We start from the raw sequence: 19,303 nt of genomic DNA on the forward strand, positions 1-19,303 counted from the left end.
GGAGTAACACAAACTACCCTTTATTAGAGAAGGATTTGCAACAAGAAAATAAAATCATGAATGTATTGGTCTCTGACCAGTCTGCCTTTATTATCATCTGGGAATATCGCTACATTAATATCGTCACACTTAATCTCCGGAACATGTCCTGTAACCTGAAGCTGAGACCACGGACGCTATGCTGCTCATCTCTACTTTTACAGAGAGGGTGGACACTGACGCAACGCACAGGTCTGCCGCCGGGCAGCGGCCACCGGGTAGCGGCCACACGCCAGGCAGCCTCGACACAGTACCGTCCCACCGGGAAAAGTCCCACTCCGCATCAGGGTGCCAGTGCAACCATTTCTAACCATCTAAACAGCTGTAGTAGGGTTTAAATCCAACTCGCGACAACAATAGTGACAAGTAGGCTAATGGATGTTAATAAAAATAAAGCAGAACACATGAAGAAGACAACGGAATAACTGTTAAACATGTTTATTTTGGATCAGAGCCGCAGCTGATTTGACACATGAGACTCCTGGATTAATCTTAGCCTGGCTGTTAGCCTGCTCTGGACCAGGCTAGCCGCAAAGAATAAATCTCCATGGTAACTTGGCTGGGCTTAATTCAATCTGGTTTCGTGCAACCGAGTCAAAGCTAAATTCATCCAGGATAACTTGAATATCCCGGCTTAATCCCTTATCCTAGTTTCGTGCAACAGGCCCCTGGTGAGGTTTGTCTCATATATATCTCATAATATATTATATATATTAATGACACCACAATAGACGTATGTAGATGTTATATATTTTATATTTTCTTCTAGTGTTTGTCCTATCAGTGTCCTCAGTAACTCTGCAGTTAGTCAGTTACTATTTTGCCAAGCAGGTTTGGCAGCTGTTGTCTGTTGTTCTGCACTGGTCTTACAATTTCCATGTGCTTTGTTTTGTTTATGTGACTCATACAAAATGCAAAGCTGATCACCCTTGTTCAGTCTTAGTGTTCTGGGAAAGACTTGTCTAAAACCACAGAGATTACTCTGGACTCTATACTCCACAAGAAATATATGTAAAATATTCTGCCTGGCAAGTAAGGCATGATCATTTAATTATTTTTTAATCTTGTGAGTTTGTAGACACATAGCAACAGTAAAATTACAAAAAAAGCGTACACATAGTGTCTCTAATATACACTACACAGCCAAAAGTACATGGACACTTGATTATTTCAGTCATTTGTGGTAGCTGAACGTTACATTCCCAAACCATTGGCATTAATCTGCTGCAATAACAACTTCCAAGCTTCTGGCATTAGGCTTTCCACCAGATTTCAGAACCTGGCTGCAGGAGTTATCTCCAATTCCGCCACAAGAACATTAGCAGGCATTCAGACCGTAAACAGCCTTGCACTAATCTAAACGCATGTTGGCGGACACACTTTACTGGGTGAGGTTGCCCCGATTTTCCTATTGTCTTGGTCAAATCCAAGGAAATGATTGTTGAAATGTGAAAGAACGACAGTGGCAACAAAACAACCAAATGAATCACCAATGAATCACTCGGCAACGTGGCAGGTAGATTGACACAATCTACAATCTAATCTACAATTGCAAAATTCACCTGCATATGGCGTGGTGTTAGATGTTAATTGTAGGCCCTGCAAATGAGACAATGAAATACAATCCAAGTAGAGTATCTTGTTGAGTAACAGATGAATGTGTTATCAGATGACACAACATTGCCATAATACTCTCTCACCAGAGTTTAATCAGTAAATAGTAGAACTACATTAAAAAGTAATCTACCTCTTCTTGAATGTAAGTCATTAGTCAAAGCAGTGCCTTGTTGGAAGAGGTCACATTGCATTGTGGAAAAAGTTGTTGGCATTTTGCTGTGCTGCCCGCCTGGCCCAATTCAAATGAATGAAAGAGCTGCGTTTTTTCACACAGGGCTAAAGTCGGTGTGAACATAAGGGTTGGTGAAGTCAACATCTGATGTTAGGTGATTATGTCTAGCTCACAGTCAGTGTTCCAGTTCATTCTAAAGGTGTTGGTTGGGATTGAGGTTAGGGTTCTGTGCAGACCAAGCAAGTTCTTCTACACTGGGAAAACCTTTATGTACTGGCTTTGTGGACAGGCCCATTACTCATTGTCAAGCGAATTTTAAGTGAACTTTTAAAATGTTGCAAAAAGAAAAGAAAAAAGAATGTGAGTCAGAAGCGTTTCAATCAACGGGTTTAGAGCGAATAAACTAGACTACACAAAGCATACTTTCGTCACATGTTGACGTTACGCATGGTTGTAGATTGCAAATTGGCTTGCTGAATTAAAGAGTTTAGAAGCTAAGTTCTTTGGCTGAATGGAGAGAATACAGGTTTTTTGGGAGAGACATTTGGTGTCAGCGAGACAACCGTTTAACGCAGTGAGGTGTGCCGGGCCATATGATTCAAGCTGTTGAACCAATTTGTCAATTTACCCAATGTGGCTGAGGCTATAGCACACCACAACTCCACTACGTACCTTGTGCCACAAGTGTACTGTATCTATCCCAATCCTTCCCTCAGCCAATAGATACAGGGACTATAGTCATGTGAGTTGTTCACTAGGTCACAACTTATTTGGCAAAGCTGTTTCCCAATACCATTTTGTGCATTTTGTTTCTCCAAAAAGGCCAAAAAAACACCTCAAGCGAGCATAACAACTTTTTTGTGAATTTGAGGACTTTTTTTTTCTCGAGTTTTGCCGTTTCCATCAACATTTTCTAATGCAATACTTCAAAATGTGCATAAAAATACGTTGATGGAAACATGACTGTTGTCATGTTGAAATAAGAAAGGGTCAAACACAAACTGTTATCAAAAAGTTTAAGGCTACATCTACACTACTACAATTTCATTTTTGGCGGCTATTTGAACTAATCTCCATTCATAATAATTAATTTGACAATGCATATTACATGGCCATCGTATATACTTGGCATGCACGTGTAACGTGGAAACAGATTATCTACACTAGTCTGTGCTTAAAAATTATGGATCTATTCATTGAAAATACAGAAAATACTAAGAACAACAATGGCAAAATGTAAAATCCGTCTGACATGCATCGTCATTCCCACATTTCTCCGTTTGTGCCTGTCCAGACCATGTTATAGGGAATCAGAAATGTCTTAGCATTTCCATAACATACCAAAATATATTTGTTTGTTAACCAAAGCATAGTACTGTAAATATAACCTTAATTATGCTTTAGATTTCCCTAAATTTTAACTAAGTTGCACAAACCAGTATAACACAGATTATCCTGAAATAAATACTGGAATATTGCAATATTATTCAAGGGCCAAATCGCCCACCCCTACTAGGAAGAACTTTTGCTGTCAGTGTGATTGTAGGTTGAGGTCAGGCTTGCCAAATCACCATCTTACTTTAAACCACTTCCTAAAAGTCCTCTTAAATGTCTTAATTGTTTAGTCTTTTAATAACTTTACATTTTTATCCCAAATATCTTGCTATGTTTTACACTGTACTGTGCATCTGATATTTAATGTTTGGCTGTTTTACTGGTATTTTGCTTTGTTGTTTATGCCTGTATTATACTGTCTATTTTGTATTTTTGATTAATTATTATTAAATTGACTTTTCAATTATTTGAAACAGTGAATTAGACTGCAGCAAGGTGAGAGAGTTAAAGAGCCCAACAGAAATGAGAGCAGGAGATGTGTCAAAATGCTGTAAAGAGTGTGTGGACTGAGTATTAGGAGGTCACGCCGCATACCAACACATCAGCTGTGTTACAGTGTGTGTGTGAGATGATGGTTGTTGGTTACAATAATAGTGAACAAAATATTTGTTAGGTGTCGTATTTTTTTTTTAAGATAATTTTTTGGGCATTTTAGGCCGTTATTTGTGACAGGACAGCTTAGACAAAGGGTAGAGAGATGGGGAATGACCTGCAGCAACGGGTCCCAGGTCAGAAGCGAACCTGCGACCGCTGCATCGAGGACTGATCCTCTTTATATTAGTCATGTGCGCTACCAGGTGAGCTACCCAGGCGCCTGAGGTGTTATAACCTTTGACCAGAAATGGGAACACAAGTTTGAGACTCGGACAAGAGTCGTATTTAAGTCGCACACAAAACACTTGACTTGAGTCTTGTCCTCAAAAGACTTTAGACACAACTTAGACTCAAGATGCTGGGGATTCGTGAACAATCTTTATTTGTAGGAAAACCCTAATGAATGTTATTCCTCTCCCCGCGTAACCTGTAACCTTAGTAACACATAATACGTAAGGTATACACGTGAGAAAAAGCTTAAGCTCCAGTAAGCTTTGGCTTTTAAAAGGCAAAAACAAAGGAAGTGTTAAATGCAACCTATGTGGACTCTAGACTTAAGACTTGACTTGGACTCCTACTCAGACACCCCTATCTTTGACCTCTTTAGATTTGGGTGTGATGTTAACGATATGATGATTAAAACTCACTCTGCTGTTAACATATATTTTGCTAGTATGAAAATTCTCCAGCATCTGGTTCATATTATTGATGTATCTTTTTCATTTAGCTTTCTTAATGAAAAAATAAAAAGGTAACTAAAAACAGGGGGATTGAAATTGGAAATGTACTTAGAGACAAATGGAGGCCAAGGGTAATTTGAACACTGATTCTTATTTTGATTCTGGTCTTGTAGCAAGTTTTAATCACACTTGTGTAGTTGGCTGTAGGTGCCCCCCTCTGCTTCTCTCTCTCTCTCTCTCGCTCTCTCTCTCTCTCTCTTGCTCTCTCTTTGTCTTCTTCCATTCATCTCCAATGACTCTCTGTCTTTGTGCTCTTTTGTTGTTGTTTGACGTCATTGAGCTCAATGAATGTTTGAGTTTCTGTGCTGAAAAAAGAAGAGGAAGAAGTCATTACAGGGACAAACCGCCACAAAACCGTATACCCGGCAACTGCTTTATGTGCGTGTCTGTGTGTTTATTAACAACTTGTAGGAACACAAAAATGTTGGCAACTCATCTGTCAACTCTGTAATTGCTGAAAATGGGCCATTTTGCTGCTAGGGTATAACTGTAGTTGTTAATGTACTGTAAGTGATTCCAAATACAAAACTCTGTTGCAGACTAAACAACCAGACCAGGCCACCCTAGCGGTGGCAAGAAATATAAACCAGTAAAACATAACAGTCGCGGTTTTACATGTTGTTAACATTGTGACACTGTCGCAGTTTGGTTACAGTTAGGCATGACAACTACTTGGTTAGGTTTAGGCACCAAAACTACTTAAGTAAGTCTAGAGAAAGAATGTGGTTTGGGTCATACATCAATCATTACATTTGTAACATTACTTCACTTGTTGTTTACTACTATTTTCAAACAGGACACAAACCCCGGTCTCCTGGGTAAGTCCTGTGTTTGTGTGGCACTCTTATACTTCATGCTTTGCTCTCGTCATAATTATTACGGCCACTAGAGTGCGCTGCATCTATAAATGTAAATATGCATCATAATTGCTGCTTTAGTGACCTATGGTGGCGTTTTTCAGGGTAGGACAGTCAAATTACCAGTAGTCTGGATTATCAGATGTACAGTGCTAAAATAGAACCTATTTGAAAGGGTACTATAACTGCATCCAGGGCTTAGTGCTTCCCATTACAATTGTGATTGGTTTAAAGAAATACAAACAAATCAAAGCAATCTGTGTCTCATTTGTTCTTTTTTTAGTTGTGTCAGTTAAACACGTTTATTGACAGTGTTAACGCAAACCCATTTTAATGGCGTCAATTTTTTTATCTTGAGGTTAACGTTATTTTACTAGTATCTAGTAACGTTAGAAAAACTACAACACCACACTGGATCAAGCTAGACCGGAAAGAAAACAACAGGCACTCTGCACACCTGCCGTTTGGGCTTGCGAGCCGGCCAAAGAGTAGTAACATTACATCTTGAATGGATGGGGAGCGCGAGACAACGAAATGGACACCAATAAGATTCTGAATGGAAAGTTTACTTTTTAAAAGTTCCCAAATGGTTCCACTGATCAAAGTAATCTGTGTGTTTTGTCGTTGTGAACTGAGCTATCATCGCAGCACGTCCAGTCGGAAATACCACTTACTAAGCACACAGCTGATGTGAATTCTCTGCCCCCTCGTCAAAGTATTTTTTTTTTACCCTTTTATTGATGGACAGTGTTACACTGTGTGAGAGATTATTTGCTCCAATCGTAAATGACTGCTCCAAGTGAGAATGTTATGTGAGAAATTGAACACTACAGCATGCCAATGTTGTTTCACAAAAAAACATTTGCACAAAGCAAGACAATCCACCTTTCCATGTGTATAAGAGCATTAAAATGAGAAAAAATAATAGGACAAAAAAATCAAGGGACATTTAGAATAGATAAAAATGGGTTTCATTGCGATTAAATATTTTAATCACTATTAATCACAGCACTATTCTTTTCAATTGGGAATCCAAAATTGGAAAATTAAAATACCATTTGTTATTCTGTTATTCATTTATGAGTCCAACAAAAAAGCTTCTTTTTGTACTTTTGTAATTTTATGCTAAAGTCAACAGTTGAAAATGAAAAAACAGGCTAAAGACAATTTGATTTTGATATTTAATGTTTCCGATTGTGTGACCAGAAAGTTGCTGACTTTTTCATGAAAATAACTTAGTAAAGGTTGTCAGTACATCCAGTGGTACACAGCAAAACATGAACTGTTAATTTAATTTAATTATTTAGATTATTTCCAGTGAGATATTGTTGATTTTATTTGGTAACTTTACTATCCTATCGCCATCGCAAAATTTAAACATTTTATTGCGTATTGCAGACTTTCCTCATATCGTATCTGTCTGTCTCACAATTCAGAGACCATACCCAAAAGCAGACTGGAGCCAGAAATATAAACAATGGTAATTTATTCACAACAATCAATATTGTGCGTCAGGCTGAGTAAGTGGCAGGAAAGTGGGGCAGTGTCCAGATTCCACAGCGTGTTGACTGCGTTAGGCTGACCAGAGGGTTAGAACGATGTCTCTGGTGGCAGATTGAGCTGTGAATCCAATATTCAGGTCATAAAGTGAGTCCCTAATGATGGAAAAAATTAAATTAGGGATTGCAGGCAGTCAGATACTAGACAAGCAATGTTATACAAGGCAGACTAGTCGGCTGGCGTGTGACCATACTAAAAGGGCACGTGATCAGTAGGGAACTGGAAGGCTGGTCTGGAGATGAGGGGCAGGTGTGCTGAGGGCCACAATCCCAAGCCCCTGGCTGAATCCGAGTTGCTACAACCGCTATAAGGTCCGTCCAGTCCGTCTTCAGGCTGCCGATCCCTATAGCGAAGAGGTTATTACACAGGTGTGCTACTTGCTAGTTCTTTGTAAGTACCGTATTCTTGTTTTGTTGTATATTTAGGTTTAAACTATTTCAAGTAACAAGTTGGGACAAAAAGGTAAAGTTACCAATCAGGAGCATGACCACAGGGCTGGCAACACAGAGTAATATCCTAGCTTGTTAGCCTAGCTTGTTAGCCTTTGCAACAACCGGTCTTCTTTCAGCCTGCCTCAGCTCCACTACGCTCCACCACATTCAAAGACTTTCAATTGTTGGTCTTATATCTGATGTATAGCTGAAGACAGGAAAGGGGAAGAGAGAGGGGGACAACATGCAGCAAAGCCCCTCCACCTCTTGGCCCATGTTTGGATTAGCTGATGTCAAGCACTGCCAAGACAGCAACAGCTGGAGCCATTGTGAGCCACCCTCTTTGAGCTGTTCCTGCTTTACCTGATGTTGAGGCCCTATTTTGGAGAAGATCTAAGTGTCAAAGTATTGTTTAAAGAACCTTTTGTTAGGTTTAGCAATAGTTTTTAACTGGACCCATAATGCAGACAGGGGGGTTGAAAAAATGACCCAAAAATGCAGGTGATCCAGCAGAGATGACAGGTGAGGCTGGACAAGGCTGGACGGGTCAAGTGAGTGTGGCTGGTCACTGTGGCACAGAGGGAAAAAGCAGATTTAGACAGGTTGCTAAAAATACAAGACAAAGCACAAGAAAATACTTTCTGACTAGAGACCAAGTTGTTACCACAACAGGTTTCATAACAAACTTGTGAAGACTGGAGAGAAAGGACCGGCTTAAATCAATGCATGGTCTTAGTGTCTTGTCTTAGTGTCATTTTAGTTATCCTAACACTTTTAACACTCAAACTGAAACACTGGCGGTGAGCTCCTGGTCCTGCAGCCGCGGACGGACCGCCATCAATTTAAATTGAAATGTATTTATTTATAAGTTTGCTGGTTGCTTAGTTCGCTAACGCTAGCTTGCTATTCCACCAACACTGGCGGTGAGCTCCAGGGGGGTTGTGCCACTGCTACCGGGTCTGGAGCTCTACGTGTCCCACTGGAGCTCCGATCTGATCAGGTCGAGGTCGGCAGCGAAGCTTTCTACCAATGTTTCCACTCTGGCTGAGCCCCACTGATGGCGGTCCATCCGCTGTCCCCGGCTGTCCTGTTGGCTCAGAGCTCCACAGACTACAGGTACAAATTAGTTTTGCGCCAGATGTATTGCAAGAAGGGTTGCAAAAGTCGAGGGCGCAGACTCGCAGCTGTGTGATGCGAGAGAGCACATTGCGTCCTGCGATGCCATGTTACATCCTGCTTCGCTCTGCGGTGCCCTGCTACGTCCTGCGGTGCCCAGCTACGTCCTGCTGTGCCTTGTAACACTGCACAGTGCCCTGCTATGCTACAAACAACTATTACAAACTACTATTTTTTGTGACTGTTATTGCCACTATTCATTTTAACCCCAACCGGTCGTCAGACACCGCCTACCAAGAGCCTGGGTCTGTTCGAGGTTTCTGCCTAAAAGGAATATTTTCCTTGCCACTGTCACACTGTTGCTTGCTCTGGAGGGAACTACTAGAACTCTTGGGTCCTTATAAATTCTGGAGTGTGGTCTAGACCTACTCTATCTGTAAAGTGTCTTGAGATAACGCTTGTTATGAATTGATACTATAAATAAAATTGAATTGAATTGCAGCAACAGATTCGAGAGGTTAAAAATCACTGAGTTGTGGTTGTATTGGAAAAGTGAATTGAAAAAATAAAAATAAGAGTACAGACTTGTTTCTACAAGCTCTCAAATCATATTCTACAAGTGCTCACATCGCATCTACGAATACAGATTTTTTTACAAGCTCTTAAATCATATTCTACAAGTGCTCACATCAAATCTACGAGTACAAACAGTGGGAAGCCAAAATTGTTATCGGGATTAAAATTCTATTAATTGTGCAGCCCTACTGGCACCAGCCTTAGAGGACAAAGCAGAATGTGAACAGTCTACTCCATCCAGTTACTCCATCCAATCATTCTTCCAACAGACCTGTCAATGTGTGGATTGTGCTAAACTAACCTAAGGTGACTCAGACCAGGAGCATCACTAATGTTAGGGGGGTTTGGTTTCCAGACAAAATAACTGTGATTGGGGATGTCTTGTGGGTTACCTTTACCAACAGTCTGCCATTAAGGGCAAAATTGTTGAGGAGACCTGCAGAGCTTTCAGCTCTCTGCTTAGACAGCAAGTTTGTGATCCACAAATTTTCCCTGAATCCACCTGAATCAATTAGAGCGATAATGGGAGAAACAGTCTATCCACAAGTAGCCTGCACATTTGTCAAATAGTTGTATAAATGGTTCCAACTTTGATATTTTACCACTTTGTGCTCATTAGAGTTACTTGAAGCAGAATGGCAAACAAGAACAAAGTCCGTATGCACGCTTTTGTTGGTGAAACAGAAAAACTACCTCAAACCATGTTTTTCTCAGATTCATCAGCAGGGGATCGACAATGACAACAAGCTAACTGCTATCCATGCCCAGCTTGCATCTCTAACTACAAGCCTTGGCTATATCAGATATGATGTAAACAACCTAAAAACCACCTGGGAAAGCATCATGGCCACGTTTTTCAAGAGCTAGAGTTTAAGATAGCAGATGTTCGGATAGAGATTATGAGCGCCCACAGAATTTACAGTGATAGCCCAAAAAAGAACACCACTACTAGCAGCACGTTGATTTTCAACGTGCTTTGATACACAACTAGGCAGGCTATCCTACAAGCTACGCGGAGATCTCCGCTCTATATTTAAAGCCTGGAAAATTTGCTTCTCCACGGATTATAGCAACTACACGGTCAAGCGGCAATCAAACCATGGATTCAACATGAGTCAAGGGTCTGGATTTTGTCCTGCTTTATACAGCAACACTGAAGATCAGAGACTGCACTGATCAAATGTTGGAGTTAATGGACTGTTCTTTTGTTTAGTTGTTGAACGCAGGGCCCACTAGGGACCAGGCTCAAGCTACAAACACTCTGAAATTTTGGGCAGCAGCTTGGGGCTTATAGATATTTAGCGTGCAGTTAATCCCACCTGTAAGGATTAGTACTTTTTCTCAGGTAGACAAATCTTTTTCCAGGATAGATTTTCTTTTTGCATCCCCTTTAACTATTTCATTTGATTGATTAAGCGGTGTTACTCCCAATGGCATTGTCTGACCATGAAAGGGTCCCTCCACACTTGGCCAATTGTCTCAACATGCGGTTAGATGGCATCTCAATACTTCTTTACTGAAAAAAGAATCCTATATGTTTATTTCAGACTTCAAAATATTTGCAGAAATTGATGTTGGCTCTTTAGTAGACCCCATAATTTTGTGGGACACGATAAGAGTTTTTATTAGGAGCAAATCATACTTTTCTGAATGTTAGACGCCTTCTTCACATCATTGTTGCAGCGAAGAACAGTTAGACCCCAATGTCACTTCTTTCTCTGTTGCAATGAAAGCATTTAACAGGCTTGAGTGGCCATTTTTATGGTCAGTGTTAGAGGTGATGGGCTTTGGTAAAACTTTCATTGGTATGATTAAAGTCTTAACCGGACACACCTCCTCTTCTTCATTTCCAGTTTCTAGATCCTCTTGCTAAGGCTGCCCCTTGAGTCCTGCATTATTTGTCATTTCTCTAGAGCCGCTGGCTCAAGCCATTTGCCAATCGATTATGGTGTCAACAATATGCATTCGTAGTACACAGCATCATCTCTCATTATTTAACATTTTACAATGTTTTGTTTTTTTGATTTTTAGAAAATCCATCTCAGTCTCTTTCTCACCTTCTAACATTATGCAAGGCGTATGGAAGCTTATCAGTTACACTTGGTTTAGCCCAGATGTGTCTGTTTGCTGGTGTACCTTAGAATGTGCTATGACAGAGCCTTGGTCACTCCATGACATTCTTTTTGCCAATGTTTCTAACAAACAGTGCCAGCTATTCTTTGGCCCCATTATCTCTCATCTTTTTAAAACTTGAAGGTTAGCTGAAACATACTGCCATATAGCTTTTAACTGGCAAACTTCCCCCCATAATTCAATAATCCCCGCTATGGACGTGCCTGGAACACCTCCCTAGGAATGCGCCCCGGTGGAGTTCATTGTCTCAAAGACATTTTTGGTGAGGTTGGCTTGTTACCCTTTTCTGACTTACAAAATACTTTCAATCTACCACTTCCTCTTTTTTCTTTTACCTTCAGTTAAGTTCGGCACTCAAGGCATATGGTGCTCCTTGGCAGAGGCCTTTGCCCATCCATCCTATTCGGAAGTTGTTTACTGTGCAGCCTAAAAACTGTGGTATGATATCCAGGCTTTATCATTTCTTAGTGAAATCTGGCCGCTCTGCACTTCCTTTTGAGAGGATCTGGGCTCGCGATTGCCCAGGTCTTAGATGCTGCAAGATCTTGACTGACTTGATGTATGGGCTAACATTCCAGATGTATCACGCAATCCAGACCATCAGCAGATTCACTACATTTCATTCATAGGACATATCTCACCCCTGTGACAAGAATATATTTAATAATAACAGCCCTTCATGCACTTTCTGCCCAATTAAAGCTCATGGTACATTTCTTCTTATGTTCTGGGAGTGTTTTCCTGTTGCTCAGTTCTGGAACAATATTGCATCCAAAATTTCCACCTTGATTAATGTTACTGCGGCTGTTACTGTCAGTGTTTTGATTCTTAATGACCTGGTCTTACAGCTGCTAAGACAATGATTGCAACCCATTGGAAGCCACCTCTTGACTTATCTGTTCGTACATGGATCCTTTCATTTTGGGATGTCGTATACATGGAACTCTCTATGGCTCATGTGGGCGGAGCCCCGGGGAAGACTTTGGAGACTTGGCACAGCATTGCTGAGTCCTTAAGGTCAATGCTTTTGCCTTTTCTTTTGTTTGCGTGTGTGATTGGTCCTTTGTCTTGTGTCTGTCTGTGTGTTTGTCTTTTTGTGTGTGTCTGTTTCTGCATGTGTTGTTGTGTGTTGTTGTCTCCTTCCCTCCGTTTTTCCTCTCTGTGTTTTTGTGGCCCTGGGAGTGTGTTTTTTGTAACTGTTCATGAATATTATGTTTCCTATATTATGTTTTCTGAATATGAAAAAATAAAGGAAGTGACCAAGCTTAACACAGTAGAGGCACTTGCCCACTTGAAGGGAAGAACTGGAGACTGGTCAGAGTCACCTAACTGGATAGCGGATCGGACTGGTCTGGCAGGTGTGGGTGAAGGGGAAACTGTGTTGGGAGCCAACCTCTCTTGGCAAACATCACTGAGACAGTTGTCCGGCTAGCAAGGGAAACAAGAGAGCAGAAGTTAGTGGCTTCACCTCGAGCAGCAAATTCTTCTTTCAGATGTTCATTAAAACTTTCAATTCAACGTCTGCACGCAGAGCAGAGTTACTGCCATTTTTGGACAAAGGGTTCACATTAATTACAGATATACTCAAACTATGCCATTTTTACTTAAAGGAACACTATTTAACCTTTAGCGCTAGCTGTAGTTCCAATGAGACAACCTATAGGGGGACCGAAGCAGGAAAAGTGACATAGTGTTCCTTTAAGAGGGGGGATTAATCTGTTAAAAATGTACATTTACATGTCATTTATTCTTAACGTTTTCCCTGCCCTTTTTACCTCCTTGTAGCCATACTAGATAGAGAGAAGGAAAATAAGTAAAAATAATCTATAAACAGAAAGGCCAATTAATCATGAATAGTCTATCTACATTAAAGTCATTGACGCCTGTAGTTCTCTGTGATAAGCAAAGACAACTGAACCTGCTAGACATTCTTAAAGACATGTCGCCTTATATGGCCTGTTGCTTTTGGTTATCACAGAAAACTACTATGACCTGGATGAGAAACACAGACATTGACACACTTTGTTAGATTAATTTATTCATGGTTGGCTGCAGGGATGTGATTAATTTCGGTGGACGATCACTGCCCACTGCATCTTTCGACCACACAGCCAACCAAGGGCCTCTAACAGCAGTGTGACCTAGCAACAGAGATTGGAGACTGTTCTTCCCACATCTATGCAAAGAACTGGCTCCAAATCGTGACATTCTGGATCGGGCTCTTGAACTTGACTTTGTTCCACGCTGACAGAGCACAGGAGTTTAGCATCTGTGATGCTTGGTGCTCAAAGTCAAAGTTGATATCTTGCCAAATCTTTCTTTCAAATCTTTAATGTTATAATGTTGCAGATATCATGTAGCCTACCCAGAAAATTAGAGACTACAACTGCATTTGGTGCAACCCTGTGTTGTACAAAGACAATGTTTGAATGAACTCTGAGCTTTCATTTGACAGGTATATTTTAAACAGAAGTTTAATTCAATTTAAACTTAATTTAACTCATAGTGTCAAATCATAACAAGAGTTAGTATATCTCAAGACACTTTATAGATGGAGTAGGTCTGATAAACAGTGTCAGTTATAGTAACAATAAAGATAGTGAAATGACTAGAAATTAATTGAGATTAATCAGGGCAGCATTCACTTCAAAATGGCAGCCTGTAACTCATGATTTTATAACCTTTTTGAAGGGGAGCTAGAGACAGGGCTCACTGTAGGCTGTTTAACTGAATATGTTAAAGAAAAATGCAGTCCACTTTATCTTAACAGGAAAAACAGTCCTCATTTTAATTAATTTACTCTCCCTTGCATTTTCGGAATCACTTGCTATTGGTGCATGGTGCCAATTTGCATGTCAAAATTGACCACAATTGAACTTAAATTAACCCCGCGAGTGAATCCACTGATACCTGCGATTCCATTGGAATAAGTTAACAAGACCTTTCAGTTTATAAGATTTTATTTGGGGCTTTTATTGCCTTTATTTGATAGTGCATATTAAGGCAGTAAAGTGGTAGACATGCAGAAAAAGGCCACTGGTTGAAATCAAACTTGTGGCTACTGTGGTAAAGACTAAGCCTTGGTAAATGGGCCACACACTCTACCAGATGAGCTGCCAGGGCACTCCAAGACCTTTCTGTTTTAAATGCTGACCAGGCCTTAACATTGCTGAACATTTCACAAATTTATCAAATTGAACTAGAAAACATGGAAAAAACTGTATGAGAAAAAACTCATTGTTGTCTGCCACCATACATGATTTGTTTGGATCAGTAATTTCCCTGCATTATTCCAGCTTAATTTTAGACACATTTTCCCAAAATTGACACATTTGGTGCAGTATATTTGTAAACGTTTTGGCTCCTAGGATTTAGATTAGATTAGATAATACTTTATGGAGGTTTAATGGGAAAATTCACTTGTTACAGCAGCAGTTTTTCCACAATAAAAACAAACCAACAAACAAGCAAACAAACAAACAACAGACAATGTGCAAAAAGTAATGAATTACTATAGGGTGGCATTATATAAAGGGTATTGTAAAGTAAAGTGAGGTGGCCATAGTACAAAAACACATTGCATTAAAAGTAAGTAAGTGACGTGAAATTAAATTGAATAATATGTAATTAAATAATATAGCAAAAGTAAGTACCCATAATATAAATGAAATTGAAGTGTAGCCATAATATAAATAATATTGAAAAAGTAAATACTCGTAATGGAAAAATATAATAAAAATAAAGATATACATAGAGCCATGGTGATGGTGGGTAATTGAAACAGGAACAGAAACTACAACATTATCAGGTGGTGCAGGTGTGGTAGAGCTTGACAGCGGCCGGGATGAACGACCTGCGGTACCTCTCCTTCTTACACCGGGGGTATATCAGTATGCTGCTCCCTCTCCAGCAGACCACAGCATAAAGGATGGCAGAGGCCACCAGAGAGTTGTAAAAATTCCTGAGGACAGTCCTGCACACTCTAATGGACCTGAGTCTCCTCAGCAGATGGAGGCAACTCTGGCCCTTCTTATAAAGTGCATGGGTGTTATCAGTCCAGTTTAGTTTATTGTTTAGGTGAACACCCAGGAATCTGTAGCTCTCCAATGTCTGATCCCTGGATGCTCACCAGTGAGAAGTGGGATGTTTACCTCCTAAAGTTGACAATCATTTCCTTCACCTTGTTGGTGTTAAGCTAAAGCTGGTTGAGCTCACACTAGCTGACAAAGTCATTGATAACCTTATTCCAGATCGTTCCCCTCAGAAACACATCCAACAATGGCTGTGTAATTGGATAACTTCTGGATGTTAACACACTGTGAAATCATTTTGGGCAAACAGAGTGAGGTAACCTCTGGATATGTGTGTGTGTGTGTGTGTGTGTGTGTGTGTGTGTGTGTGTGTGTGTGTGTGTGTGTGTGCTTGCGTTGTTGCGCTTGTGTGTGTAATAAGACAGAAAGTGGAATGTGTCCCTCCTGTTCAGGTATTTTAGGGCGCACACATTCCTCTGACTAGCTCAACAGGTTATACTTTAATGGGCCTTTATGGAGGTGTGTGTGCGTGTGTGTGGTGTGTGTGTGTGTGACTGTGTGTGTGTTGTAAGTTGTGTATTGTCCTCTGTATGTATCTCTCTATGCAAAATATGTTCCGAATACTCATCAGTGGAATGTCCTCAGTCAATATGTTTGGGTGTGTTCGGCTGTCATGTGAATGCATCTCTCTTCGTATTGTCGATATAATAGATCCCCTAGGTGGAGGGAGGAAGGGAGGGAAAAGCCCTGACTTTAATTAGAAATGAATACTTTAGAACTGGGATTGAAAAATGGCCCGGAGATACACCACTGTCCACATAACCCACGCTATATTTAATGTAAACAACATTACTTAACAATATTTAGAGCAATACCATTAGGAAAATAGATAGAACTAGATGGAAATAAACATAGAACAAGGGAAATGTTTTCTCTTTGGAGGAGGCTGGCTAGAAAGAAGACATATTGGCACAAAGGCACTGGCTGAATTCTGTTGTCCACTGCAGATGCAATATCCTCAACCTGCATGAGTAATGGTACAAATTACTATATTAGTATAATATTAGTATATTAATATAATATTAGTGTAACATAACATTAAATAAAAAAAGAATAATAGTTTACATAGTATAATGTTAGTATATTATTAATATATTAATTGTACAGTTTTTAATACATTCATAATTACATATGATAATAATACCACTGGTATAATATTTACTCCAATTGGACAACATGGCAGTGGGAAATACTCAACAAATGTCTATGATTTTTATAAGTTTTGTTCCTTCATTAAACCTTTTGCATGAAAAATGCTATACATTGGTGGTTAGTCTCTAATCAGTCTAATCAATAATCATAACTGTTCATGCATGACAATAAGTTCAACATTACCAAAGTTCACTGCAGCAGGTCTACCTTTTTTTATAAAGTCCTATCCAGGATGTGGTTGGTTGGCTCACAAAAAGTGACATTGGCGCGCATCAACTTTATGAAAAGTTGATCTTTTAACAAAATCTGTCCATCTATCTATCTATCTATCTATCTATCTATCTATCTAACGTTGCAGTCAGGAACAAATCATTGCATCCCAGTTGCTAAATTCATATCAACAATGTATTAAACATTTACACTTAATTAATTTAAATTCCTGAATGTATCCAACAGGTTCTAAAAATAACTTTAACTAACTTACTAACTTTACCCTGTCATTAGCCACAAGCTCTCTGATCGCATGTTTCTTTCTTTCACGATGACAACTAATTTTTAGGTTTTAATGTCTACATCTGTTTGATTACAACAAACAGCTTGCAGTAGCTCAGTCCGTAGGGAGTTGGGTTGGGAACCGGAGGGTCACTGGTTCAAGTCCTCGAATGGACCAAAAAGTATGGAGTATGTATTGGTGGCTGGAGAGATGCTACTTCACCTCCTGGGCACTGCCAGGTGTTCTTTAGCAAGACCACCCCCAACCGCGCAGGGGGCTGGTTCGGCTGGCAGCCCACTCACTCTGACATCTCTCCATTGGTGCATGTACAGATCCTGTGTGCGTGTGTGTGTGTGTGTGTAGTTCAAGACTGTGTGTGATAACTAACAAAGTGTGGACACAGAGTGTAAATTGTAATTTCCCCATTGGGGATCAATAAACAGATTAAAATTACAATTCAATAACAGGATGATTTGATTTCTCATTTTCTGCCTTTTCTCCTCAGGGAGTTTGAACCAGGACATATCGAGGAATTTGGTACTTCATGTCCAACCCTCGAAGATATTCCTCCTCCATCTTCTTCTCCTCCTTCATCTCTATTGCTTCCACCGCCACCACCACCACCACAACAACCACAACAACAACAACAAACACAATGGTCATCCCACCACAGCAGACCATGTTTAGCAGGAGGAGTTCAGCTACGCATCAAGAACAGGTAGGAAAGAGCTGAGAACCTACATCAACTGGCCATTCACTAAACCCCCTATTGCAAGCCCATTCCCCACAGTGGTGATTCTAGAATATGTTGTGGCCCTAGGCAAGAATTCCTAGGGGGCCCCTCAAAACCAGTGTGTGTCACCATTATGTTCTAAACTTTGCAAATGCTGTTTTTGGATCTTGGCTATGGCAAATACTGCCACTATGTCCTCCAGATCTAATGACCTTCGCACATTTTGCTCTATTGAAATGAGAGCCAGTCCTGAAACAGTTCTAGGACAGGTGCTAGACGGACCCGCACTCCAGGCTGGAGAGCCGGGAGTCTCCAGTTCCAATAGCTAGGTTAACTAACAAAAAACGTGAAAGAATAAACGCTATTAGTCTCATGTTAATGCTAGCTAGCTAAAGTAATTTAAATGTATCCCCCATAGTTAAGGTTAAATGACAGCATACAGACATTTACTGTTACATAACTTAAACTTTAGCATCTGCCCTACTTACCACTGTATCAGAAAGATAACACCTCATTTTCTTTTGACTTTTAATTATAAAAAAAATTCTATCATGCTTCGACAGGAATGACATGGGGCCATTTTAGATGTCACTGCAAAAAGTACTGTGTTTGTTTAAGGGGAAGGGGAGTTTAAGTGGAGTAAAGTTTGTAAGCCCTTGGGGGTCCCCTAACGGCCTTGGGCCCAAGCAGTTGCCTGTTGACAAGCTCTGGGTCCTAGCTGGGTGTAAGCTGAGGGATATTTAAAATGTTATACAATTAGCAAACCCCTTTAAGAAATAATAACTTGTGTCGGTTGTGTGTGTGTGAGCGAGAGAGAGAGAGAGAGAGAGTGCATGAAATGTATGTGGTATTTATTGTTTGTCTATTTCATATGTTTAAATATGTTTCCATGCACTAAACCAAAGCAGATTCCTAGTAAGTGCTACTTACCTGGCAATGAATCTTTTTCTGATTCTGTACATTAAGTACATCCATGATGAACAGAACCCGAATCCTTCCAAGTTTGCTCTTTTTACCTTAAACTGAAAAAAGGTAAGGAATTAATTAAACGGTGTTTTCTTTGTTCTAACGTGAGCCGTCAAAGCATTTCATACTACATTTTTGTGGGGTAACCTTAAAAAATCCCTGTTCACTGCACATCCACTGTGTAGAATTTCTGATTGAGTTGGAGCCGGTCCTGGGTGCTACTATAGTAGAGTTTAGGCTAATGTTGCAACTATGTCCTGCTCTGTCAGACTTGAAATTTACACTCCCTCAATCTCAGCTAACATTACTCAAGATAGTTATGTTGAGCAAACCTCTGGTCAGTTTTCATCTTAAGAGGCTTTTCTATTGTAGAATTAAAACTGAAACACACTGGAAATATGAACAATAAAACATAAATCTAACCTCTTGCTTGTATTTAAGCTAAGCAACAGGCTTATGAATAAAAAAACAGTTGGATTTAACATATTCCTCCTTCATCCAGTTTTGTGTATAGTTTTAATGGTGCTGCGCTAAGCTTAATGCTGAAGTTGCCTTTTGATGTGAGTCATCCAGTAGAGTTTTACTGCAGGGTAAAAAAGTACAGAGCTGGTTGAAAATCGTTGACTTTCTCTTTACTA

General features: G+C 40.0%; 1 protein-coding gene across 3 annotated transcripts in view; it reads left to right on the forward strand.

The window, feature by feature from the left end:
- shroom3 (shroom family member 3) overlaps positions 1-19,303 on the forward strand; it is a 122,527-nt gene that overhangs the window by 48,193 nt on the left and 55,031 nt on the right. For all 3 annotated transcript variants that reach the window (XM_032540308.1, XM_032540307.1, XM_032540309.1), the window contains one exon: positions 17,472-17,684. In XM_032540308.1, coding sequence (XP_032396199.1) covers positions 17,472-17,684 — 213 coding nt within the window. The remainder of the gene's footprint in view (positions 1-17,471; positions 17,685-19,303) is intronic.

The sequence above is a fragment of the Etheostoma spectabile genome, chromosome 16 (assembly GCF_008692095.1).
Source record: "Etheostoma spectabile isolate EspeVRDwgs_2016 chromosome 16, UIUC_Espe_1.0, whole genome shotgun sequence".
Taxonomy (NCBI): Eukaryota; Metazoa; Chordata; class Actinopteri; order Perciformes; family Percidae; genus Etheostoma; species Etheostoma spectabile.